Source organism: Zonotrichia leucophrys, chromosome 3, assembly GCF_028769735.1.
Source record: "Zonotrichia leucophrys gambelii isolate GWCS_2022_RI chromosome 3, RI_Zleu_2.0, whole genome shotgun sequence".
NCBI lineage: Eukaryota > Metazoa > Chordata > Aves > Passeriformes > Passerellidae > Zonotrichia > Zonotrichia leucophrys.
Genome location: NC_088172.1, coordinates 79,564,595 through 79,591,590, shown reverse-complemented (window position 1 = coordinate 79,591,590; position 26,996 = coordinate 79,564,595). Strand labels below are relative to the sequence as shown.

Genomic DNA, 26,996 nt, shown 5'->3' with positions numbered 1-26,996 from the left:
AGCAATGAAAACCTTTGCCCTCTGCTAATTGATGCTAAAAATGAATAAAAATTATGCAAAACTTAAGGAAGTTATTTTGCACTGCTGGGTATAGAGGATTATTTTTATTTTTGAAAAATACCTACCTCTACATAGCATTTGAGTTTCCCCAGACCTGTGTGTGTGACAGCAGTGCTGATTGTTTCTCCCTGTGTTGCAGCCCCCAAGGACAATGAAGAGCGTGTGTTCCGCGAGCGGATGCGCCCCAGGAAGCGCCAGGGTGCCGTGCGACGCAGGGTGCACCAGGTCAATGGGCACAAGTTCATGGCCACCTACCTTAGACAGCCAACGTATTGCTCGCACTGCAGAGACTTTATATGGTACGCAGCACCTTTGGCTTTGCTTTCTTTGCAGCCCTGAGTTGGGGAGCTGGCACACCTTCCTGTCTCACGGCAGTGAAAGTGGTATACAGCAGCTTCTTTTCCTCTTTATTTTGACATTTGCCTGTCAACAGCGTTGCAGATGATAGCAGAAGGCTGTTAAACCTCCATCACAAATATCAGAATTGGTTGTATTTGGGGTTCTTCTCCTCTGAGCCACAAAGTTCATATTTCCCTATCTAATGCACACTAAATTCTAGGTAGACAATCAATCTGGTATTATGTGAGAACGAAGTATAGATTCAGACTTAATATTAGACCTTTACATTTTGTCACAATGATGGAATTATTTGTTACATGATTAAGAGTCACCATCTTTCTTCTAAGAAATGTAAAGCTTCTTTACATCCCACTGAAGTTAATGGAATATCAAATGGAAGAGTTGATGGAATAACTTCTAATGACACAGGGATTTTGGTGCTCAGTGTACAGGGTCTTTTTTATTACGATGTACACCAAGAACTCCCTTTTAGAAAATATTTGCGTTATTTTGAGTATTTTCAATTTTCAGATAGGGAGAAGTGGTGGAGACATTCAGTTTTCAGTTGTTTTTAAGGAACTCCTGATATTTTCCAAAGTGACCTAGAGACACTGATTTGCACAGAAGATCTGATGTGATTGACAGTAAATATTTCTTAGGAAATATTTACTGTGTGTGTAATAAATTGGTCTTTCTCAATGTAAAATGACATGAGATGTGCATAAACTCAACTGCATTCTTCTAAAAAGTGCCTGGGGGTTGTATTTTGTGTTGGCTAAGGTGATCTCAAATAATACAATCTGTCTGTTTAGAGGTCTGCTTGGTGATGATTTACCAATTTTTCCCCTTTCCATGCACCTTTTGGCTTTGTCTGTTGCACTGTAGTAAATCTGTCTGTACTTCTGACTGCCTTCATGATTTCTCGTCCTTCCTGTTACCTCTCAGCACCTGAAATGTTCCTACTTGGACCTGATCTCAGTCCAGGCATGCAGTTATCAGATGATTGGTTATGAAAAGCTTTTCTTTAAACATGTGCACGTCTAGTAAAGGGAAGGAAAAGATACCTTCATTTTTAAGAATATTTCCTCTTCATTTTCTAAAATACTTTATTATTTTTCAGGGGTGTAATAGGAAAACAGGGATACCAATGTCAAGGTAAGAGAAATTCTACATAAGGACAGTTTAAATATATTTATTATGTTATATAAGTAATAAGATATTTTTATCGGGCATCATAAATGTACGATGCTAAGAATTTAGTACACGATGATCAGAGTAAGTTTGTCTCGACAAGTATACAATATTTGCACCAAGTCATGGTAATTTTTTTCAAAATTGTTGGTCTTAAGCAATCATATATGAAGTAGGAGCTCAGCAAACAGCCCTGAACATCAGATCCCAGATATATCTTCATGTGTATCCATCTAGGGAACTATATGTGCGGATCTTGGCTTCTTCAATTTTCAAGTCTTGCATTTTAAAATTGAGAGCTCTTTATTCTGCTTAAGATTCTGTGTTTAAAAATTCCAGGTAATTGTAAAGACTGTAGTTTAAATAGATGAGATAATTATAGAGGTCATCATTAGAGAAGGTTATAGCAAAGACTGCACAAGTGCTTCATTTTCATCTCCCATTTTTCAATTCAATTTCTTGTACTCCTACTTCTTTATGCCTCTTGGGATGATATGTTAGTACTTAACTCTCATCTAACAGGTAGAAACCATCACGTTAGTGATGATTTTTCAGTTACAAAAGACTTGCTGCAATCTCATTTTAAATAAGTAAATGTCATTTTTTGATAGAGCTTTACATGCTTTAATAAGAATTACTGTAATAAATCTCATAGTAAATAAGTAAATGTCATTTTTTATAGATCTTTACATGCTATAATAACAATTACTGTATTAACACACAGAGGTATCTGGAGAGGTACCTTGACTTCTGATCTAATTTTTTTTTCTTACAACAATGACCAAAATTGGAGGAAGTGAAATTTGTTACTTCATTATGATGGTTTTTACTTTGCTTAATGACCTTGAATTTTATGGTATGTTAGACCTAGTAATTGTTTATCTTATCTGTCATATCTGAAAATGTTATTAATTGATTAAGTAATCAGTATGCATATTGGCAAAACATTTTTGCATCCTGAAACCTTTTACTGCTATCAACTTAGGATAATGCGTTACAAAAAAAAAAAATCTACTTTTTTTTCTATTCTTTTGGCTTTTACAATGACTTATCTTCTTATCTGTTTTTTTTTTAAAAGCTCTTTAAACAGGAATTGTTTTTGTTATTGTGTCTCATGTAATGTGGAGATCATGGACTTCATCAGATAAACAAATCATATGTAAAAATTGAGAAAAATTGTGGTTAACATTTCAGAAGTTAATTCGTAGTTTTGCAGATATTTGGCAGATATGCTTTAATTATCTTAAAATTCTTTGGTCTTTTGAAAGTCCATTAGCTTCTGTTTTTGTAAACCAACTTATTTCGTAGGGCTCACCAGTCACTTGCACACTTTCAAGTCCCAGTGGTTCCAGTCTTCTGAGATCAGACTTCTGCTTTAAAATTAATCATCATGAAAACTCATTCTTTTATCTGTTTTTGTCTTTCTAGTTTGCACTTGTGTAGTTCACAAGAGATGCCATGAACTTATAATAACAAAGTGTGCTGGCTTAAAAAAACAGGAAACTCATGATGAGGTAAATGTTTATAAATTAATTTTTCTATGTAAAATTATGTCTTTGATCTGTTCAAAATAATATTATCTCCTCTGTTTAATCAATAGATGCTACAGACTTTTTTGTGCCCTTCTGGTCATTTTGTGGTACTTTGGAATGCTAGATTGCTATCAGTTTTATTTACATGGAAATTATCCTACAGAAACTTATTTCGAATTGGATTACTTTTTATAACATCTGAGCTCAAAGTTTCAGAGAGCTCTTTCCACTCCTTTTCACTTTTAACATTCTCTCTCCATTTCTGAGTTAATACAGTTCTTGTCAGTTTAATTCCGAAGCAGCAGGCTGGGATCCCTCATTCCCAGGCTGCATTTTGTGTGGCTCAGCCATGGGTGGCTGATCAGAGAGCTGGGATGCTTGGGTGGGAATCTGACACCAACATAAACAACTGACCAGAATTTGCTTGCAGTCTCACCTCAACCAAGACTGCATCCAAACTGTCAAAATGTGATTATGTTTTTTTACATCGTTTCAGCCCTCAGGTATAAACAGCAAATGTTTTTCTTTACACAGAAGCTTTTGGGTTGTGCTTCAGCAGAAATGCAAATGTATGCTCACTGGCCTGTTGTGTGCAGCAGCAAGGGCCTGCTGTCTTTCACCACAGGCTTAGGTGAGGTGGTCCTTGGGTGATCACAGTTCCTTGGCCACACAAAAAAACCTGCATTTCATAATTTTATTTGCTAAAAACCTACATTCATAGGATTGAAAAAGCCTGCCTTTAAGTTACAAATCAGAGTTGTATGTAACAGGGCAGTTGTAATCTACTCTTTAGACTTCAGCATGAGTTTGACTGAGACACTAACTCATGATCTTATTTTTCTGTGCAATTCACTAGCGTTGTCCTTACTGGGACCATTCTTAATACCTGATCCATAACCAGTATTTTACATATTACCAGTATTTTACATTTTACATATTACCAGTATTTTACATTTTACATATTTCCAAAATGTGATCACATGCATACAATTGTGATAAAGGGCTGTTTTGGGCTAGTGCTGGTTTTGTGTAGTACTCACAGGAATATACAAAATCTTGTGCAGGTTTATATTCCCAGGCTCCAGGCTGGTGGAGACTTGCATACTTTGCTGATGGTCTCATTGTTTAGAAGGGGTACTAGATCACTGGAGAAAAGCCAGCGGTAATAGAAAAGGGAAGGAAAAACATAGAAATAAATCTCCTGCAGTGCAATGGCCACTCTGAAAACTTATCAATGACATCCTTTAATTAGTAAATAATCATACCTTGGAATCCCTGAACACAACAGGTTGTCATTGTCATTATCATAATCCAAAGAAGAGTGGGATATGAAAAGGTAAAGCATTTATGATACATTTCTTTTTCTAGTCCTGTATTAGTTTGGCCTCGTGTTCCTAAAACAATTGGGAGTGACTTCCTTGCCTTCCACATTGAGATCTTTCCTGATAGCTATGTATTTGTTGTTCCCAAAAGTACTAGGAAGTAGACTTTAGTTTTTATCTCTTGGACAGCAGCAGCCCTTCTCCCTCTTTTCCCAGATAAAGTAGTGAAAAGAATTCTGGAGTGTGTCTAATGTGATGGTCATCATCTGGGCACAGATCTATTTCATCTCATTTGAATTCTGTTTTAAAATGCAACAGGGCCTCAGCATACACTGATTGCATAGAAATTAATTAAAATGAAATATGCTGTGCTGTCCTTTTTCAGCAAGTGGGATCCCAGCGTTTCAGTGTCAACATGCCTCACAAGTTCAGCATTCACAATTACAAAGTGCCCACCTTCTGTGACCACTGTGGTTCATTGCTCTGGGGTCTTTTGAGACAAGGTTTACAATGCAAAGGTAAGGCACCACTTCAGAGCTTTTCTTTTTCTTTGTGAGTGACTTGGAGACTTGGAAACACTTCATGTCACTGTGTTAGCATGTACAGAAGTAAATAGAAAATAAGTAGTGGAGCAATGTAAGGATTTCCATTATGGTTAGAATATGGTCCTTACCCTGTTGGCAGCACCAGTCAGTAACAGATGCAGAGGTCAGACATTAAGAAACACATTTTGCACTCACTCCTTTGTAGGTTTATTGCCACTCAGGATGTTAGAAGTTAACAGAAAATGATGAGCATGACAATTTGCATATCTTCCATTTATATGCCTTTTGTGTTTTCAGGTTTGTTAAACTTTTTAAACATCAATATTCCATCTACTTTTCCCTTTAATGCCATTTTCAAAAATTGCTGGTTTGTATTGGTTAGAGTAGGTAGAACCCGTCCTGTGTCCCCATGTCCAGAATATGAAATATTCTGATAACCAACTAAATCATCCTTTGTGATGGTCTGCTTAGCCCCTCTATTCCAGAAAATAAAGGATTCACCATGTTCTGCCACTTAAGGACTATGTACTCTGTACAGGATCTGTATGTGAAAATAAGGCTGGAAGGTGCATTTGTGTCATTTTAGTTGTCAGAAATGTTGGATTCCATATCTCATTATTTCAAGCAGATTTACATAAGGGGTGATAAAAGAGTACAAACAATTGTAAACCAAAGTAATATTTTAGAAATGGTTTATAAAATACTTCCATTTGTAGGTGGAAGGAAATGATGTAATGAAGGAAATTATTATCCGGTTCTTAGAAAGTAGTGCCTAATAGAGTAGTGCCATTTTCATTTTGTTACGCCTTAGGAACCTATGGATAGGTCCATCTTCATAAATACAAAACTCATGTACACTTCTCAACAGCAGAAGCATGGGGTCACATGTATAAATATTTTATCTATAAAACTATATCCTTTGCAGTACTTAGGGTGACACATAACTATAGGTGAAGGTCAGACCTGATGTTTCATGTCACAAGTTGCTGAGTAGCAAGGGAAAGAAGAGATTTCTTTCACAGCAAAGTTACACACAATGAGACTTCTGAAGTTCAAGGCTTCCCTTGTGGTTCCAGCCAGTGAACAGTGAGGAAATCTTAGGCTCTAAATGCTGTTACTTTGCAACTATTGAAGATTTTGCTCAAACACTGTCTTAATTATGATTGGGATGCATTCAGTGAAGACTTTTCAATTAAATCTGGGCTTTTTCCTCCATTCTCTTTTTTTTTAATCCAGAGTTATGGTATCTCTCTACCTAATCTGGACATTCATGAGTTCTCTTTCATATACTAACTCAAGTACCATACTGTTCATTTGGTCTTGCCTGTTGTTTCTCACACTGTGTAGCAGATGCATAGAAACAATAGTGCAGAGAGTCTATGTTGCTTTCTCCCTGTTCATAAAATTATTGCCTATAAAAATGCAGTGTTCTCTGCATGAAATCTAGAACTCAGCTGAACTGAAAACATCATTTTCTCTGTGCTTGGTTTTCTCTCTTTAACAAGTGCTTCTTCAGAGGTGTACTTCCTTGCCCAGTGTGGTTATTAACACCATGAGGAGCATATAACAGAGATTTATTCTTCTTCAGGTTTTTTCCTCTGGTTATTCCTGTGCATCTTTTTACAAAATACATACATAAAGTGGGACTGAACAAAATTTTCCTGCTATTTCAAGCAGTTTGGATCCTCAATGTCCACTTCTATTGATCCTATCTCAAACGTTTTACCTACTGCTGAGGTTTTGTCACTGAATATACATTCATTGGAAGTACCATGTTTAGCTGTTTCTTTTTGCTCTTCTTGTGAGCTAAAACATATTTTAAAAGGCAAGTCACCAGCTTTCTGAAGTGCATGGTTATGGCCAGATTCGGTGCCTTGGTATACTCTAAGTGGCAAATGTGTCTTTTTATGGGCTGTACAACGAAAGCTTTATTGATGAAAAATATAATGAAATGTAACTTTATAAATACATATTTTTATAATTTCTTTTTCTCTAAAAAGTAAAGACGTGAGAAATTTGAACAATTGAGTATTAGTCTAGCATTAATCACACTTGCAGCTGTGCTCTCTTTATGCCTTGCTCCACAAGAGGGCACTGAAGTCTCAGATAAAATGTCATCTCCTAAAAAATCCGCACCCCACGAGTTTTAATGGAGCTGTGTTCTTGCCTGTGCCCCATAATCTGGAAGCAAAGTAACCTTTTTCTTCTCCTCATAATAATATAATAGTTTCAGGAGATTTAAGGAAACGAGCTTAGTAACAGGATTGCCATATAAATAAAGTAGGTGTTTAACCCTTAATTTTTATTAAAACTTAAAGTGCTGTCAGTTTTATGGCTGCCTACATTAGAAGCTAATCTACTTCAGTAAAATAGTGTAAGAAACAATAATACATAAGAATTTAATGTTTTACTTTCCATAGTGGACAGTTAAAATCCAAGATCTGAATGAATTTTCTTCTAATTCTAATTAATTTAAGAGTTACAATATCATTTAATAGTTTCATTTGTTCTTGTGTCTGTTCTGGGCACTGTATGAAAATACAACTCTATATTATCATATCAGAAGAATGATAATCAGGTTAATAACTTTAGCATTGAAGTATACCTTCAAATTCAGCTGTTTTCCTACTGAGATTGTATTTGTTTGAAAAAGTTATTGATAGGTTTATATAAGGCAAATGCATGCCAAGATAGTATTTAATTTACTGTATTGCTGTGTGTTTCATTGCAGTTTGCAAGATGAATGTACATCGACGCTGTGAAACAAATGTGGCACCAAACTGTGGAGTGGATGCTAGAGGCATAGCTAAAGTACTTGCAGATCTTGGAGTCACTCCAGATAAGATCACTAATAGTGGGCAAAGGAGGAAAAAGGTAATTTTACTATATATTGTGACATTTTAAAAAATCAGAGAAGTATGACTGCATTGTAACTTGATTGGTTGGGATTCAATCCTACTCAAATGACTTGCACAGTAATTTTTTTGTATGTCAGTACAGACCTCAGACTTTGAGTTTTATTTTGAAAGTGTAAATCACCTATTCTGAACTTTGGTATGAAATTCATTTTGACCTGGTAGAATGTTGCCGATCTTGAGTCTATAATTTCTGGAGGGATTTTGAGGAAGGACATTTGACAGACAGACAATGTCTGGCAACAGTTAAAAACATAAATGCCTGTTATGGCATCAGAATTGGCAGTGAATAATTGATTAATTGATTGATTGGCAGAGAGCACTGCTCCATAGTGTTGTAAATGTTGATAAACAAGCAATGTGCTGATTCTCATGAAGAGGAGACATTTGCCAGATTACAGTTCTGGAGTTATCATGCCTTTTGTAGCAGTAACCAGGCTGTTGTAGAAATAAAAAGCATAGGTTACCCCAAGTGCATCCAAAACTGGTGCAGTTATACCTGAGTGATGATGTGTATCCTGGTGAGAATGAGTCCACACTTTGTATCTCTGTTTGCATGATTGCCACAACAGACCCATTGGTCTCACAGAAAAAGGCAATTTGGGCCATAATTTCTTTGAACATTGACAGTTGCTTCTGTTCATTTTCCTGCTTATTGCACACTGGCATCCCTTGTAAGCTGTTTCAAAACTTCACAGAAATGTAGGAAACTCCAGAATGAGTTAATTGATCTGACACTCCTGGGAAAAGGTGTTGCCATGGTGTTACTGCGTGAGGTAATTTGCAGTGCTTGCTTGTGGGGGTTTGAATATATGTTGTATTGTGGGATCTGTGTAAGTCTTAGTTGCTCCAAACGAGCTGCAGCTGCAGAATCTTTAGTTGGGCAGCAGCTGTAGCTCGTGAAGATAACTGAAATAAATAAGAGTAAGTCAAGAGCCCAAGAGGAGCCCCTAAGAAGACAAAAAAGACTGTGCTGCAGAAAATAGAGAAGAGCCCCAGCAGAGAAGCAAGAACAACACTGCAGTGAAAATTACAACACTTGCTGATACATATGCAGTTAAATATATTTACTGGGTGAATTTGAATACAGACTCAAGGTGGCTTCTCAAAACTTACCCACTCACTGGGTATATACACTACATTTATTTCATCCTAAGAACCTGCTTTCCTTTCAGTTGCTTGGTTTTTCTCTCTTTGTACCATGGCTTCCATTTAGTGTGATGCCATCTCCTGTATGGCTGAGGTTTTGCCAGTGGGAATCCACAGGGGTAGAAGATCTTCACTTTCCTTCATAGTTCTACCTCTGAACTAAAGTTGTTGAATTACATTTCCTCATGGCATAGGAAGATCACCCCTTTTGGAATTGTTCTTAGCTAATTGCAGGTGCAGAGACTCAACCACCGGTTCCGGGATGCGCATCATCAGAAGAAGATAGGTCGAAATCAGCACCAACATCTCCATGTGATCAAGGTAAACGGATCTTTTTATTTCCTATCTAACATATTTTGTCACACATTTTCCTGGAGTAAAAAATAAATCTATGATCATGAGCCTCTGTAGATGTAAATCAATAAAGCAGTTACCACCAGAAATTGAAGCATTTAAAGTTATGAACTGTAAAATATTTTAAAAAAAGGCCTGTTTCTCATTTAATTTAAATCTGTGAAATTAGGTGGCTTTTAAAGGGAAAATTATAAAACAGTCATCTTAAGACATTATTAAGTTTACTACATGGGTCCTTGTGAACAAAATATGTTTATGGAAGTAGTTTATATATTCTGTTGTAAGACTGGAAAATGTTTTAAACAGTAACACAGAACTTGAGAGAGAGTCTTTATTTACCTGAAAACCCATCTGTTAATAAATTTTTGAGATAAAATTGACTCCTTGTAATTCCATGTTGAACATTTGTAATAATAAAAACTTCCATCTAGACAGGCTATGCTAGCATGTCCATGTGATCTCTAGAGGCTTCTTAAAACCATGTTTCCTTTCAGCAATTTATTTTATGCATAGGTTGGGACACAGGCATTTTAATCTTCCCTGATATGACCTGATTTCATTGAGCTGAGCAGCTGATAGACAGAATGTATATTTCAGCAGCATTTTTTGAGTCTGATTGAATTGTTTTTAAAAATTAGAAATCTGTGACCTTTGAATCCAGAACTGAGTTAAATTTGTCAACCTTTTGGTTTCACAAAGCATTATTTTCATAAAATCATTATTTTTAAAATATCTCATGCTTTGTTTAAAATAAGAACAAAGATTTTGTCTAAATTCTCTCTTTGATTTGACATTTATAGCTGTGCAGTAGAGTTGTTGTTTCCAAGGCCATCAGGCAGAAGTACCATGCAGGAGCCTGGGGCAGACCCTGAGGACTGGTAGTCACCAGGACTCTCTGTATTTAACACTGAGAAACTTTCAGAGCCATTTAGCAGATTTACACAATTGCTGCTTGAAGCAGCACTAGGAAGTGGTCAAACACTCTATTGGCAGGCATCTGATAACAGCTGGAGCTGAATAAGATGCTCCATTCATGTTGATTTCAAGGAGTGGGACGCCCAACTGTCCTTTGAACTTTTGGAGACACAGCTCTAAAATACTTAAGCAGGAAGATGAGTAAGTGCCGCAGGAAGATAGAGGTATTCATAACAAAGTGCTTCTCTGTGGTACAGGAACACCCAAAGTCACTAGAACAACTATTTGGCTACTATTCTGACTTATCTTTCAAGTTTTGGATATGTCATCTTCTTAAGTTCATTTTAAAAGGCCACCCTTCCTGTTAGAGCAGGGGTTTGGCTGATTACTGAAAGGTGGAGAAGCAGTTTGCTAAATATGTATTCTTAAACACAGAGTGCTCTTAAACACAGCATTCAGAGATGATGAATGTCCCTTCCCATGCTGATACAGACTAACACAGGCTGTTTTTCTGACAGTTGGTCAAAACTAACTTTTCCTTACATTTCCACAGAAATCAAAGAGCTGGAAAACAACATTAGGAAAGCATTATCTTTTGACAATCGGGGAGAGGAACACAGAGCAACAGCTACAACATCAACAGACAACCAGCTTAACAAACCTGGGGAGAATGGTGAAAATGGGGAGGTCAAACAGGCCCAGAGCAAGAGAATAGGTCTTGAAGAGTTCAACTTCATCAAAGTATTAGGAAAAGGCAGCTTTGGAAAGGTGGGTAGCTTTTGTTTTTCCTTTCTTTTCTTTCTTTCTTTTTTTTTTTTTAACCTAGTGTTCAGGGGTGGTTTTGACTGAACTGATTTGGAAGTGTTCATATTGACATTCAGGAAGCGCTTCCAGCCTAGGGGTTTTCTTTTACCCAACAGATCAAAAGTATCAGTCTCCTGATGAGCTGGTCTTCTCTGCTTTAGCTCACTTTGTTAACTACAGTCAAGCCTTTTGGAACAAAATGTCAGTGGTTCATTAGGGCTACATACATACTGTTCAACAAAATTGCTTGTGGTCAAGCAGGAAAAATCAGGTCAGGAGTAATGCTGTGGGGTTAATTCACTTTCTTGATAATTCCCAGTTCAAGCTTACTTATTTCACAGAACATTGTGCATACTTGTTTTTCCTCAGTGGGTGTGTTCAGTGCTGGAGGAAGCAGAACTGAAGCATTTCCACTCAGATATGACAGGGCTGCCCAAAATACAGTGTAAGCAGCAGAGATGTAACTCACCAGAGCTCCCATAGTAGGGAATTGGTGAGGGTGAAAGAGACATTGCTGTGCTTACAGGGCTTACAAGTTTTTTTCCACCCTGCTGTGCATGATGGAATCAAAGAGGAGGACTGAAACATGATTCTGTTTCAGAAGTACACTCTTCCTTCCTTGATATTACGGGAACTTCACATGCAGGGAACAGGGCTGAAGCAGTTCTTTTGTGTCCCTGTTTTCTAATCTTTTCTCTGAAGATTATCCTGGCTCCAAGCCAGAAGTGACCTTAAACAGAATATAGGGCCTGAACCTTAAACAATAGTAGTAGTTAAAATCAACAACTTGAAAGCAGCTGGAATGGTAACTCTGTATTGTATACAAAGTCCATCACACTCAAATCTCACTACCAGAAGTGGGAGATAAAAGTGGGAAATAAATTTCTGTTTTACATCAACTTCCTTGTTTAGTTTTTGAGACCTCACTAATAGATACTCATTAAGATACTTAACTAACAAACAGAACAGATACATTCTGTTTCAAATTTAAAGAATTTAAAGAGGTGTATGCATCTAAAATTACAGTACTTTGTATTTTATAATTTGCAGCTTTATTTAGGCAAGTATGTAACAATCTTTCTATTTTCAGGGCAGTCAAACTCATATGAAACCCTGCATTTATGGCATCTGTTGTCCATACGTAAAGAGAATTTTTCTTTGGTTTAGGTAATGTTAGCTGAGCTAAAAGGAAAAGATGAAGTATATGCAGTGAAAGTCTTGAAGAAAGATGTCATACTTCAAGATGATGATGTAGACTGTACAATGACAGAAAAGAGAATTCTGGCATTAGCACGGAAACATCCATATTTAACACAACTTTACTGCTGCTTCCAGACAAAGGTAAGCTACATGAGTCTTTTACCAGTTTCTGCCCAAGGAATAACATTGATTATTTCCAGATTGAAAGAAAGCAGCATTAAAAGTACAGCAATATTTTGAAAATATTTCTGGTAAGTTTTTTGCCATTTCAGTGGTATTTTACAGGAGCATTGGCTGCTGCTGAAAAGCATAACTACTATTACCTTGTAAGTACCAGAAGATGGCAGTAAATGAGTTAAAAAATTTTAAAAATCCACATGCATAAAATGCACAAAAATGGCATCTACTGAAGTGCCATTTTCTGTTTCTTTGGTACATTAATAGGGTGTATCACTTGTTGAATTAAGTACAAATGTTTTTAGCATCCAGTGTGGAATACTTGTGTGTAGAATTGCAGAAAAGCAATGACTAATCTTCCAGCAAAATTATTAGGAAAGATAAATAGTACAGTGGGAAAGCCATAGGAAAATGGCTAGCAGGATCAAGATTATGGTGGCTTGAATATAGAAACAGCAAACAATTAATAGGTTTATACAGTTCTTAAAATAGTGAAAATGTGCTAGGATTTTATATGCTTTGAAGTTGGCACAAGCAGTGGCCCAGGAAGGCGTGTATGTCTGTGGAGGGTGTTTCACATTTAGAATTTTATTATGTGTGAACATACTCTTAAAATGTCTTAACATATTATTTTAAAATTTATAACTAGAATTAAGCATGTTGTTTCAGATGAAAGAAGCTATTAAGGGATTGTAGTGGGGTGAGGTGAACAGAAAGGGACTTTTAGGACTGAGTGCACTCCTTGGAGTGTAAATAAATATATCAGCAGCCTGATGTGAACCAGAATATTGGTAAAGATCAGTAGTACATTAAGTAAATTATGACAGAAGATTCTCCTGCTACTCCTCTGATTTCCTGGAGATTCCTTTCCTTTTGTATTTTTGGTCTTCTCTCTTTTGTATCATGCCTTCTGCCTTCCTCCTTGCCCTCCAATCAAAGATATTCAGAAATTTTTCTCACTGCCTTCTCTCTTCCTAGATCTCTTAACAGAGAAAAACTGCAGTTTGTGGCTTTTCTTGAGCTCAGAAGAACTCATACTGAAGTGGTTTATAGTTACAAGTCGTAGGCCAGCGTCTCTTATCAAACAATCAAAACTACACCAAGTGATATCTAATCAAATTAAAAATCCACAGTTGAAAAATTGAAGGGTTTTCTTGAGCATGTCATGTGAAAAATTCACAAATAATTCTTTCTTAAGGAAAGAAAGTACCAAACACCAAAATATATGAAAAAGCAAAAGCAATATGTCTGCTAAGAGTCCACATGATTTATGAATGGCAACAAATGAAAATGTACCAAGTAAATTAGTCACTGAATGATTTTCTCAGGCTCAGTAGAAAAACAGGGAGAGAAACTTGCTTGAGCAAACATATTCTGTGGTTAAAATAGCTTCACTGAGACAAAAGCTGTAGTACAATAAGTTTTAAGTGTGTTTCAAGTAGTATATAGTTACTTACACTGCTATTGTGTGCCATGGCATGGTGGCTGTACTTTGCAGAACTGGTCCCTGAAGTGATCATGCTGGAATTAAATTTTACATTTCAAGTAGAACGTATTTGTTGTATACACCCAGACTTAATGGGAAGGTTGAGTCAGTATCCATTGTCAAAGCACTCAGAGGTTGTCTTTATGTAATGAGATTACTTGCTTTGTTCCTCTTCCACAAAAATGCAGATGTAGAAGTTTGACTTTGTATGCTGCAGTGTTGTCCTTCAGCAATCAGCTGAAGACATTGCAGAAAATTTGCCTAATATGCTTTTTACAGTAAGTACGTTTCAGTATTATTTATTTTTTACATGGAGCAGACTTTTCTTTAGTGTCACTTACTGAATGAATCTGTTATTACCACAGCAAGTAAGGGATAATATTTTAAATTACTTTGGAATACAGTAATTGTGCCAAATAATGCCTAACACTAACATGTATTATACACTAGTGTGGTTTAAGCCCTATATATCTAATTTCTTTTAACAATTCCATCTAGCTTCCTTACTTTAATGAAATACTCTTGGGACTGATATTTCTCATGTTTCTGCTTAATACAAAAGCAAACTTGGATCAAACTAATTTGCTTTAAGCCCAAAAAATGAGCCACTACTGCCTCCTGCTCCTATCCACATTTTAGATCAATTAAAAAACATACAATTTTTTTTGAGTATTGTAGTTCAGGAATAGTTTTGAAATCTTCTTCAGTGATCTGGAAGTTGAGAGAGTTCCAAAGCTTGGGATCAAGTGTGCAAAGGTGATAGAGGATGTTTTGTCTGCAATAGTTTGAGGAATGAGCTCCACAACCCAGACCTACACATCAGAAAGAGGGTAAAATCTACCGTCAGGGCATCAGCTGACCTGGATTTTTTTGTGGAAGGAGCTTAACTGTTTTAGTGCAGCACATCTTGTAAACCTGTGTCACCCTTGGACAGTATTTTTCAACACTCTTACCTATGGCAGGGTATGGTTTTGCCAGGGTATGGTCACTGTGTCTGTCAGCATGTTCAGATATTTGAGCTGCGTTTTGCCTGTGGTCTCTCAGTGGGAATTTGAGCAATGAATGCTGCATTCTGTATTTGGCACTCCCATGGCAGAACCTGCCCAAGGCCTAGCATACAGGGTGCAGCATTTTTGTAACAACTGACCTTTGCTGATCACCATCTTTGGTTAATTCAGGACTTCATTGTGTAGGTATTGTTTTCTCAATAAAGGTATTGAGAAAACATAGGGCATTTTCAGGGTTTAATTTTGTTTCCACTCTTCCTCATGTCTTCTCTTTTTTAATGTGTTGGTCCCTTGACTTTTCAGTAGGGGGTATCTTACCTGGCAGTAATCTGATGCTGCCCAGGTCCCCTCTTCAGTGTCCTCTTCCCTTTCAGATCATACCCTCTTCAGGGATCAGCTATGGAACAGTATTACCATGAGGTTTCATTGGTAATGCTTCACTCAGGTGTCTGACAAAGGGGATTTAAATGTTTCTAGACATGTTTTCTCTGAAGACTTCCTTGTCTTCATTCAGTTGGATGTTTTTGAACTGTGAGAATTAAAGTGCTTTTTATGGAAAGGTCTAGAAAATATAAGTAGCTTCATTTAATTCCTCCTACACCCATGTCAACTTTCTTCATAAGTACTTAAAATTTTCTAGACCTCTACCCTATGAGATGCATACACATGTATGTGCCCACCTTATAATTTATAATGAATTATCCTTATAAATACTGAAGAAATAAAATGGTATTTAAATTATTTAAGGCAGTGAAAGCTTTATTATGATAATTCAGTATAAAATTAGAAGACTAGAGAGCTGCTGTTTTTAACATCTGCCATTTGATTTTTTTTTTATCCAACTTCAAAAAATCAGATAAATTTGAAAATAGTGCTCACCTTCTCTTGTCATAACACACTGTTCAACAGATGTAGTAGAGAGTATTTTCTGTTGAATGACAGAGCTGCAGAACTTGTAAAGGATGCTTAGTCAACATTATGGCAGTTTCTCTTAGAGGAAACAAGTAGTTAAATGAAGGATAGACAAAGTCAGTTACTACAGCTGAATAGTTAGACTTATGCCACCCATAAAAACATTGTTTTTTAAACACTCTTCCTTTCAGTGTTGAAATCAGTGTATGTATCCATAGCATAGCTCCTGGGCTGACCTGCAAGGCTGTTCCATTCTTTCCTGTGTTGTGTTGTGGTAAGGCAGAGATCAGCCATGTGACATGGCAGGGGGACATGGAGAAGGGGCTGTAGTGACCCAGTGCGACTGTGCTGATCCCTTAACTGTGCCTGCTGCTTTACTGCTGCTTTATCCTGGGTTGTGAGTTCTGTGCTTCAGGTGTTACTCCTTTCTCCTGTTTGCCCTGCACCTAGCACACTCTAAGTAATGCTAGAAGTCTGGTGTTTATAAAGCTGAAATTCAGGATGTCCTTTTCCATTTCAGCTGTCATTATGTCCCTTTGTTACTCTGAAAAATCCCTGAACCTCTTTCTGCATCAGACCCCTCTGAAAACTCAGAGTAATTAGTCTTCCTTCCACTATGGCTTGTATTTAAATATTTCCAAACAGGGTTTGTGTTTCTGAAAAATCCCTGAACCTCTTTCTGCATCAGACCCCTCTGAAAACTCAGAGTAATTAGTCTTCCTTCCACTATGGCTTGTATTTAAATATTTCCAAAGAGGGTTTGCAAGTCCAGTGGAAAGGTACAAAATGGAGTTCTGTTTTTAAAGTGATTTATTTTGTAAGAAACTGTAGAACAAAAAAAAAAAAGGGAAAGACAATCATCATGCTTATGCTTTCTGTAAGTCATGTTTTCTAAGTTAATTTAATAAGAATCCTTGTAGTATGTGACCAAAACTGTCATTGGTAAGGTTAAATAAAGTCTTTTTTCTTTTATGTGTATTTGTACCAAAACAAAAATTCAATGTCTTCTGCCATTATAGCTCACAGGAGTGTCGTTTATGATATACAGTGCAAATTAACCCAACTGACTTGCCACTGTTACATTCATCTGGGACTAATCAGAGCTTATAATCCATTTCATCTGGTATTCTTGTATTTTTGTTGCTAAGCAGCTAAAGCCATTATACAGATATTGCTATAGGGGTGTAATCAGTTTAACACAAGTTTGCATTGCCTTTTATTACTGATTAGTGTCAAATTAGAACTTTTTAGGGCCCAATTCTGTTCATTATTGTCCCTGCTTCAGTTTGTACGTGTGAGATTTGTATGTGTGAGACAAAAGACTAAATTAACCCCTGTATTTTTAGCTATTTTAATGCTAAAATATTTTAATGCATTAATTAATAAATATTTTAATAAAATTAATATGCATTTATATTCAAACCTAATTTAAATATTTTGTTTTTCTGTGTTGCAATATATGCACATACACAGAGTATGTACAATAGTAGGTATTTTTAAATTCCAAATCCTGGTTTATACAGGCAGTACATACCATAAGAAATTGAAATATATTAATTTTGACCTTTTCTTCAAAGTATTTCCTGAAGCACTTGAAGTTAGAATAGTACCTGATGGTGTTTTGTATATCATACAGTTAAGGAGTTTTGTAAATATACTGAATTTTGGCAGAATAAGGTTTTTCAGAAATTTGTATTGTGTGTATGTTAAATTTAGCTTTCCTGGTGACTGCTACCCAGTGTGGATGCACTGACCACGATCACTGGATTGTCTGAAAGTAGACACTGTGGTCAAGAATAGTTGGAATGGTGAATCTGATGATTAAATACTGTAATCATTGTCTCTCTCACACACACAAGCCCCTGTTTCCAGCATGATGACCCCATTTTGGGAAACTTGCTATTATGCAGCTCAGTTATTGCTATTGCTCTTGAAGGATTATTAAAGCCTGGTTAGCTCACTGAAGATTCATTGTTCACATCAGTCCCTTCAGTGTTAAACTCCAAGTCAGGCTAGCAGTGCAGCCAGGCTTATCAAGGGCCCACAGGAGAAATGACTCCTCCAGCATCAATCAGAGGAGTCTAAATGCTCCTCTTTCAGACAGGAAGGATTTGCTTTTGTGATGTGGCACCCAAACTGAACGGGACTCTTTCACACCCTCTCAAAGCTGGGGCTTGTTCATCGTTTGCATGTGTACAAGTGAGTGCTGCAGCTGCAGTTCGTGGATTGCTTTGCTGAGGCCTGGACAATCCCGGGAGCAGTCCCGAGCCAGCGACTGCGGCCGGGACTCCGCGACTGCCGGCATGGAATGGGTGAGGGCAAGCTGCAGTTCGTGCTGGCTTCTTTTTTAACCTTGTCAGGGTTTTAGAGTTAACTGTGTCAGTAGTTCACTGTGTTAAAGACATCTTAGTGCAGCCAAGTGTAAAATTCAGCGTCAGGATTTTAATCCTGATCTGATCATGTGCAGGCAGGAGGTTTTTAGGATAACAGGTAGAGCTAAGGGCCTTTAAGGTGCTGTTTTCATATCTTTTGGACAGAGTAGCTGGAATTACATATTAAACACTTCTGATCTTGGGAAAAGTGTGATTCTCCAGTTGAGGCATGCTTGAAAGGAGAAATTTTCAGAGTATCTACCCAGGTGCTTTGCCAATAAGTTCCCTGGCAAGTCTGTCTGTCTTTTAGCAGAGATTAGAGGAGACAGGAGCACTGTCATCCAAACATGGTGAAGGGGGTAGGGGACTTTGAAACTGGGGTAGTCCCCTCACAGAATCTTTGTATAATCTTGTGCTGTGGATGTGTTAACATCATTCTGCTTGGTTCCTGATCTGGCATTCTTAATCTTACAGCTCTTGTGGAAACACAGTACTGTTCCTCATCGAGCAGCGTAATTTAATATTGCTGCTTTAAATGAAATGCTGTGTGTTAAAGCTGTATTATGGCTTTCAGTTTAGTTTTGTCTTGGGAGAGTGGGAAGGATAAGGATAATATGACTGGTGGCAGCATCGCTTGGAAGGAACTGGTTTATAACAGGACCTGTCACTCTGCAGACATCTGCTGTGGCCTTCTTTCTGTCCTGAGACATCTTGAGACCATCCTCACAACTGCTGTAGGTTCCCTCATTTGGACAAAAGTGACCTGAGTACATGACCCATGGTCCCTTGTCCTAGAACCCTTTGAGCTTTTACTTGTATTTTATGGCCATAAAACACTTTTCACAATTTACCTCAATAGGCTCAGGATAAAAATAAATTTGCCATGATAAAACCTATCTTTCAAATAGGTGAAAAATAATCATGCTCACATGGCTCGCTGTTAGGATGCCTGTTTATGCCAGTTGACTGTTTTAAATGCTATTTAAAGAAAGCCCATGACACACACAAGAGGTTGTGGGGAAACATTTTATACTGTGTTTGTTAGGTGTTGCTCTTACAAGTAAACAACTAATCCACCCCAAAGGAAGAGTCAGGAAAAAGGAAACCACATATAAAATGTGATTCTTCTGCAGCCTATTTTCTACATGCAGGAAATGATTCTCTTTGGAATTCATGTGGGCACTTTAATGCAACTTTTTTTTTGGTAACAACAGTAAGCTCAATAAATTATAATTGTACACAAGAGAATTTCACCATGGGAATGAAGTGGCATTTACAAAACATCTGAGTCTGCAAGTTTAGTAACATTTTCCTTGCTTTTTTAGCATCTACACAGAGTAATTTTAGCGTAACATATCTTCTGCTCCATACACCACATATGGGCCAAACCTGGGTAGGGTATAGCTTGAAGTTTTATCTCCTCTTCTCAAAACCATAACATCAGATTCTTTTTGCACTATTCATGGCTTTTAATCTCACTTATGGGTGAGTAGTTTTAGCAAACCAAACGTGGGGTTTTGATGCAGGGTTTATTCTTGCATGGTTACTGTGGGCTGTGTAGCCATGCCCAGTCCACAGTCTCACTCTTGCATCCTGTAAGGAGCATGTAGGGAACCTCTATAACCTCTATAATGGCCAAGGCCATTCTGTAAGCTGAGAAGTATTCAGCACATGGTTATATCTCCTTAAAGTTATGACAAAGGTGATTTATAGCATCAGCTCAACCTTTAAGAGAAGTGTCTCTCTGGAGGAGTGAGAGTGCTGTGTCAATGGTGGGCCTGTGAGTCACAGTGTCTTCACCAAGGCTGAAGCACTGGATGAAGAGTGTTTACAACTTCCACAAACAGTAAGAAACACTAAGCATAAATATATACAATATGTACAGGTAAAATGTATCTCATTGTTAAGGCTTTCTGTTATCTTCTAGTCAACTGATCAGTCATTAAAAAGTGATTATTCAGCTTTCCTCAGGTCTGAACAATAAAAGACTCCTTCCAAATCTTGGCTGTGCTTGTTAATCCATAATTCATAGCCATGCAAAGAGTATTTATGGAAGGCATTCTGAAGGTTAACATACAAACTTCTCTACTTTGATAGTGTATAGGATAATACTAGCTGGTAGTAAGTCTGCATATTTCCATAATCTAAGTTGTGACCAAGAGAAATCACCCGATTTTGTCCTTAATATAACCAAGAAAGACCCAGATGCAACTCTTTCTTAGAGAGTATGGGCACTTTGCCAAGTTCACAAGAAGGAAAATTATCCTTTTAGGTATTTAACTTTGCATTCAGCCTATAGAAGGAAAAATGGGATCCATTTCATAAGGTTCTATAAATAAGTTTTCCCAAGCTTCACAGAATCACACAAAATAACTAACTTGGAATACTTTTACTGGTAAGTAGTTTATTGAAAAGTCTGTGCTGGTACTTATTTTCTGTTTTCAGAAACCCAGTATTAAAATCACACAGAATTCTGCCACTTAAAACTGCTTCCTGAGTTGTAGAAAAAACTATGCCCTGAAAATAAAACACACTATTTTCTTTTGTGCTGCTTTACTCATTTCAGAGGGTTTAAGATGGCTTAAATGATAGCAGAATTTTGGACAGTGTTTCTTGTTTTCTAACTAATTTATACTTGTGAATTGCCAGAATTTTCAGCTGTGTGAAGCATATGCTTTGCCAAAAATTAATCAAGTTGTGGAAACAGGAAAGTATGGAAAATAAAGCAGATACAATTAATGCTTTTAAAGGTCACTGTTGCATTTATAGAACTGCAGAAATCCAGACAGTGAAGAGAGGTGTATGAATAATGACTTTCAGTAGGCATTGAAAAAGCCTGGCTCAGATAACTAATGTTTTTCATAAGAGCAAAATAGGGTAGTATGTGGGGCTTACACAGATCAATGGATATTCAGAAAGACCTTCAATTTCAGGAAGGGCTCTGAAAACATGTTGAACAGGGAATATTATATGTAGACTAGGGGTTTTGCATATATTTATAGGTTTTCATTAATCCTGTGTGCTCATGTAGTTTTTGCTTGAAATGTGAATTTTAAACCTCTTGCTAGATTCCTTTCATCCCCTTTTGAAAACTGCTTTGTATAAAGGGCCAAAGAAAAGCCAAAACTGAATTCTGTTCTCATGAATCTCTGCATAAGACATATGAGCAGAGTGACCAGCACCATGTCTGGCCCAGTCTGTAACAGTGCCAAAGCAGATGCCCAGGAAGAATGTAAAGCATATGGTGAGTACTATCCCAACATCATGAGATAGATGGCTTGGGCATTTCCTGAGCCAAAGATGGCAGGTTTGCATGTAATCAGATGGCACTTTGCACCTTTTTTTTTTTTTTTTTTTTTTTTTTTGGTAGGTGTTAAAAGTGAGAAGCTATTTGGAAATGTAACTGTTGGTGAATGTTGCATTTTGTTCACCCATATGGAGCAGAGAAATCCTCTTAATACCACATCTGCAAACAGACAGCCCTATAATGCAGTATAAATATTTGCACCTTTTCTTATAAGTGATATTTCTGAAGGTATTGTCTATGCCTCTAAAAATCTCAAAACTAAGGTAGCTGCAGTATATTTTCATAATCTAATGGAGCTGTGAAATAATGTGTCTGAGCACCTGGAAATACCAACTATAATACTGAGTGAGGTTTGTCAGATAGAAGAAACTCAGGATTTGCTGCAGATATTTCATTATGCATGTCCATAGTGTTTTCTTCTCCATACATTACATAGAAAAGGTATTACATGTTGTAATGCAGGTAAACAGTATATAGTAAATTTGATAGAACACTTGTCAAGTTGCTTTTTTCCATTGTTGAGAGGAAAGGTACTGAAAGAAAGAGAGAAGTGTTACACTATCTTGTGCTTTCCCTTCAGGAGGATAAGCAGTGAGCCACAGCTGGCAATGCCATGCCAGAGCCAAAAGGGCATAATGCATAATGCATTAGACTTAATTAAGAAGCATGCCAAAGAGTGATGCCATCCTCTTTCACATTATCAGTCTGCAGTGTTTCTTGGATTTCTGAAGTAGAAATCACAGTATCACAGAATATGCGGAGTTGGAAGGGACCGACAAGGTTCATCAAGTCCAAATGAAATAAAGCTTTTTTTTAAAACTTGATTCAGCCACTTTTAATACATTTACCTGAGCATTTCTTAAAGAAATGATTGGGTATAGACAACTTTCAGAAGGGAAAGTAGGTGTGTTGGATGTATTGGTGAATATAACACATTATTTATTTATTTATGGAGCCCTACAGTGAGGGACAAGTTCTAAAAGTGAAATTAGTTAGGTTATTTGGGCATGCAAGAAATCTCTCTTGTATTTTTAGACAATCTAAGAGTAAAAATAAAATAAGGTTTGGCCAGGAAGAAGGTCTGTCTTCAGGACTTCAAAATTCTGCATAGCTCTGTGGTGTGAATAACTCCTGATTAAATCCTTTTTGGTGGCATTGAGGTGTGAGAAGCTTGGTGGTCATGTTCCTGAAGCCTCAGCCATTCTGCCTTGTGCCACTCATTCTCATGCTTGCAGTATTTGAGAACAAGTCCTTTAATGGCAACTCCTGTGTTGCAACAGCAATAGGAAAGGAAGCTTGCAGAGCTTTTCTAACATAATGAGTAAGGGGAAGATCATATCTAATGAGATTTCTGGATCAGAAATGAGGGAGTTTTAGATAGAAATCTGAATTTAAAGAGGCTTAAACTCACCAAACCTCTGAACTTTTGGAAATTTGCCATGAATCTGTGGGAAAAGTTAGGAAAGAATTGTTGCTGGGTGATATGCCTGAGGAGATTAACTGCTTTCTACAGTGCTCTTCAATGTGGTATTATTATATAAAACACTCAAAGTGGTTCAAATATCCCTTAGGCTAACATGTTATCTCAGCCACATGTGTAACCTAATATCTGAGTATTGTTTCACTCTGCTTTTTAACTGGATTTAGACTGATGATTTGGGTCTCTGAAGCCACAGACAGCTCCCCAGAACCTAAATATCACCAAGTCCAGGATTTGATTGCCAATGCAGACTTCATTAAAATTTGTTAACCATTATCTGATTGCACAGTTACCATAATTCTGGAAATAGCTTTGACAGAAAGGGGGTATATTTACTGGCCTTGTACAGAGAAAAGTAATGTTTTATCCATTAGTGATATGTTGTTTTTAAAGTTGTTTACATTCTTTGAGGAAATGCGGAAGCTACTGCTTGAAGAGGTTAGAGGACATATGAGTTTATGGGTTCTTTTTGAAAATGTTCTTGAAACAAATGCTAAATTAAATTATTCAAGTAATAGCAGAGAGAACATAATGTCTTGGCAAGCTGAATTCACTCTGTTATATTTGAATAAAGAAATCTAAACTCTGGGGGGAAAAAGAGGTTGTCAGATCTTATCATGATACAATGAAGAATTATATAATTTTTTGGTCCTACCCATGAGTTTTGCTTGCAAGTTACTGCCTTTGTTAAGTTACTGATGGTCTCAGAAAGATAAGCAGAATATAAATAAAATTATTGGATGGTTGAAGTAGAATGCTTAAAAGGTTAAAAGCATGATAATCTGTTGAGAAAAAAATCTGAGTTTTTAAATTATTTTTGCTTTTCTTTCTTTCTTCCCTGTAAGAATAGATGTCTGTTAATTTAAAAAGTAGTAATTTCTGACCATTCCTTAAAGCTCTCCTTTGAATTGTGTAAATCCTTGTCCCATAGAAACCTTAGGTTATAAACTTGAAAGGAGTCTCATGAAGCCTCGAGGTGAAAGTAGGTGAAATTTTCAAAAGTTTTTCTCTCCCCTATGGAACTAAAGACATGGGAAATTGTGTTAGTGGAACTGAAGTTTGCTTTGAAATGCTGGGTTAGCACAACCACAAAGTACTGAATGGGAAGGTTCAAATCACTGCTGATGTATTTACTGAATCACAAAGGCTAAGTTCGTGCAAATTGTTCCCACAGCTCTTTTGTTCCTAATTCCACAGAACATTTTTTAATGATTCATATACTTTTTCTTAGAATGAAATATTACACTGGGCCTCACTTACAGCATGTTATATTCCCTGAACATGTTTTAGTCCAGGAACAGTTGTAGAAATGCAACATAAAACCAGTGGGGCAAATATAAACTATGAGTTCAACATTTTGTAATCGTATAGCGAAAAATGTATCCCACTGGTGTTCTTGTTCTCCTAAAACATGAGATTTATTTTGAAGTCTGGTGAGTTAGCAGAAACTGGTTGCATCATTCTGCTTTACTGGCTTGCTGTGTGGGTCTGTCAGTTCAGTTCTTGTGGCCTCTGTGTGGGTTTTGATCCTTAACTAAGACAAAGACTTGGCCCTCTCTTTGCCTTCACATAACCCCACAACTGCCATAAAAGTAAGACAAATACTTTGGAAGTTACTGCATTTGAGGGTATTATTATTATTATGCAGTATTATTTATTTTGAAATAATTATGTGAGCCCTAGACATAATTTTTAATTGAGCATCCTGGTCTAGTGGGAGGTGTTCCTGTTCATGGCCCAGGGATCAGAACTAGATAATCTTTAGGGTCCCTCCCAGCCCATTTTTTTTTATTTTATAGTTTTTTAAAAATGCAGTTCCCTAATTATTGCTTTCCAGATACTGCCAACTGCAAGCAAGAGGTTGTTTATATATTATATTCTTCAATGTGCTGAAAAGTTTTGCTGCTTCAGGGACAGAACACTCCAGTTTAAAATTTAATTGTAAATAAATAAAAACCTGAGGTTAGAAAAATAAATATGATCATTCTTCTTTCTGACACATAGAGTGAAATCAGTTAATTAATAGTAGAAAGAAAACCAGCCTGTTTATTTTTATACAACCTCAAATTTAAATATATTTGTCCACCAGAAGGGATAGAGAGAGACTGCATGTCAGCAATCTTAGATACTACTAGGGATTTTTTTTTAGAAATTCACCGAATACCTATTATGGGTGGTCTTATAAAATTTTTTTGTTGCAAGCCTGTTTGCATTATCCAAAGAGAATGCATTATCCATGCATTATGTAAGGAAAGGCATTTTGCCTTAACTTTGCATATGTGGTGAAAAAAAATCCTGAAAGGAATTTCTCGTGTCTTCTTGAAGTATTATGAAGCTGCCATCCCTACACTGTTTGTAAATACCATGGACATTTTCATAGCTGATGCTTGTAATCTCACCAAGGCACCAGCCATTTCTGCTCATTTTCTTGGTATCAAAGGCTATTGAACCTACTTTAAAAATTGCTGTTGTTCTACAAATGGTATTTTTGGCAGGTAAGAAGCAAAACTGAGTCTACAGATATTCTTCATTTTTATTTACTTCTTATCAAAACCTGTAATTATCTTTGCATGTTTGCAAAAATGCAAAATTTACATGTTCTTTATAGTCAGCCTTGTTACTGAGAAAAGGGTACTGAAAACTCTGTCTTTAATGCCATGTATTAAAAATAAAGTTTGCATTTTTACATTATTGTTATTTGCATGGAGCAATAAATTGATGCTACGGAAGTTGAAACTGGAATTGTGATTTGATCCAGAACTCACTGAATTAATTTTGCTTTTGATTAGGCTCACAAAAATGAAAGCAGGATACTGTGTGATGGCACTACATAGATTTTAAGAGTGTCCTATAATGTTTTACTGGTGCAGTGTGTAACCTGATGAGAATGTTTGTGGAAAAAATACTGAAAATGTACTCAGCCTCTATCTGACAGGCAGGTTTAAATAATTGAAAACTTTTCTCAGGATATTGCCCAAGTTGTGTGGTGTTGGGGAATCAGGTTTTGTTTGTATTAGGAGTGAAGACCTTTAATTCAATGAAGCTGAAAAACGGATTAACTATCGAGGGGTGGAAAATGGAAAGCAAAATATTCAGATCTGTTTGTACAGAAATGAAACACATTTTATTCCAGGCTGTTTGGAACACTGACCAATTAATATTGCAGTGTGATGATAGGTGCACACTGACCTGAGACTGGGTTGCTGCTGGAGGATGAGGATGTCTTGCCCTCTGCTCCCCCTTGCTGAGTCTGTCCAATCTTTCCAGTATCTGATTCCAGTAAGCCCTTGTATGGATGAGTTGAGTCGGTTTTCTGCTAGAAAACTGAAGTAGAAAAATGATCTATATGTCATTGAGGGACTCTAACCTGCCTGGATACCCCCTGGTGCTTGTGAAGCAGCAAGCGTGGAAGAGGCTGTCACTTTCCTCAGTGGCAGTTCACTGCTGGGACAGTAAGCCAGCTGAGAAATCCCATGTAGCCTATTCAGACAGCAATGGATTTTCTTCTTAAAAGAGCAAAAAGAAAATCTCAACTGCAGGTTTTTCACAGTGGTGTTTCATGGCCATAATCACCTTAGAAGTGATCCTAAACTCTTTATTCTCATGATTGCTATTAAGTTGTTCATGAGAATGGAAAACAAGATTTGTGGGTCAGTTTTGATCCTTTTGAAGATAATGGTTATATTCCCCCTGACTTCAGAAGGGTCAGAAACATTAGCCTTCTTATTTTTTGCTGTGTCCAGAAAGAAGTATGTGTTGCAGATGAGATGTGTCATTTTGTCATCTGTTAGAAATTCAGCTTTTGGCACTGCAGCTATGTGAGCAGCCTGTGCAGTTGCTGTTTTGTTTCTGGGTTTTGGTGGATTTTTTTGTTTTGTTTGTTGGTCTCGTGTTTGTAGTCAATGAAACCTCAGCAGTAGCTGTTACAT

The 26,996-nt window shown here is 36.9% G+C and overlaps 1 protein-coding gene across 3 annotated transcripts in view; it reads left to right on the top strand.

Annotated features, from left to right (window-relative positions):
• The window catches only part of PRKCE (protein kinase C epsilon), a 288,523-nt gene that overhangs the window by 177,852 nt on the left and 83,675 nt on the right, over positions 1–26,996 (top strand). For all 3 annotated transcript variants that reach the window (XM_064708954.1, XM_064708955.1, XM_064708956.1), the window contains exons 3-10: positions 200–359; positions 1,520–1,554; positions 3,019–3,104; positions 4,830–4,962; positions 7,721–7,863; positions 9,278–9,374; positions 10,876–11,090; positions 12,294–12,467. In XM_064708954.1, coding sequence (XP_064565024.1) covers positions 200–359; positions 1,520–1,554; positions 3,019–3,104; positions 4,830–4,962; positions 7,721–7,863; positions 9,278–9,374; positions 10,876–11,090; positions 12,294–12,467 — 1,043 coding nt within the window. The remainder of the gene's footprint in view (positions 1–199; positions 360–1,519; positions 1,555–3,018; positions 3,105–4,829; positions 4,963–7,720; positions 7,864–9,277; positions 9,375–10,875; positions 11,091–12,293; positions 12,468–26,996) is intronic.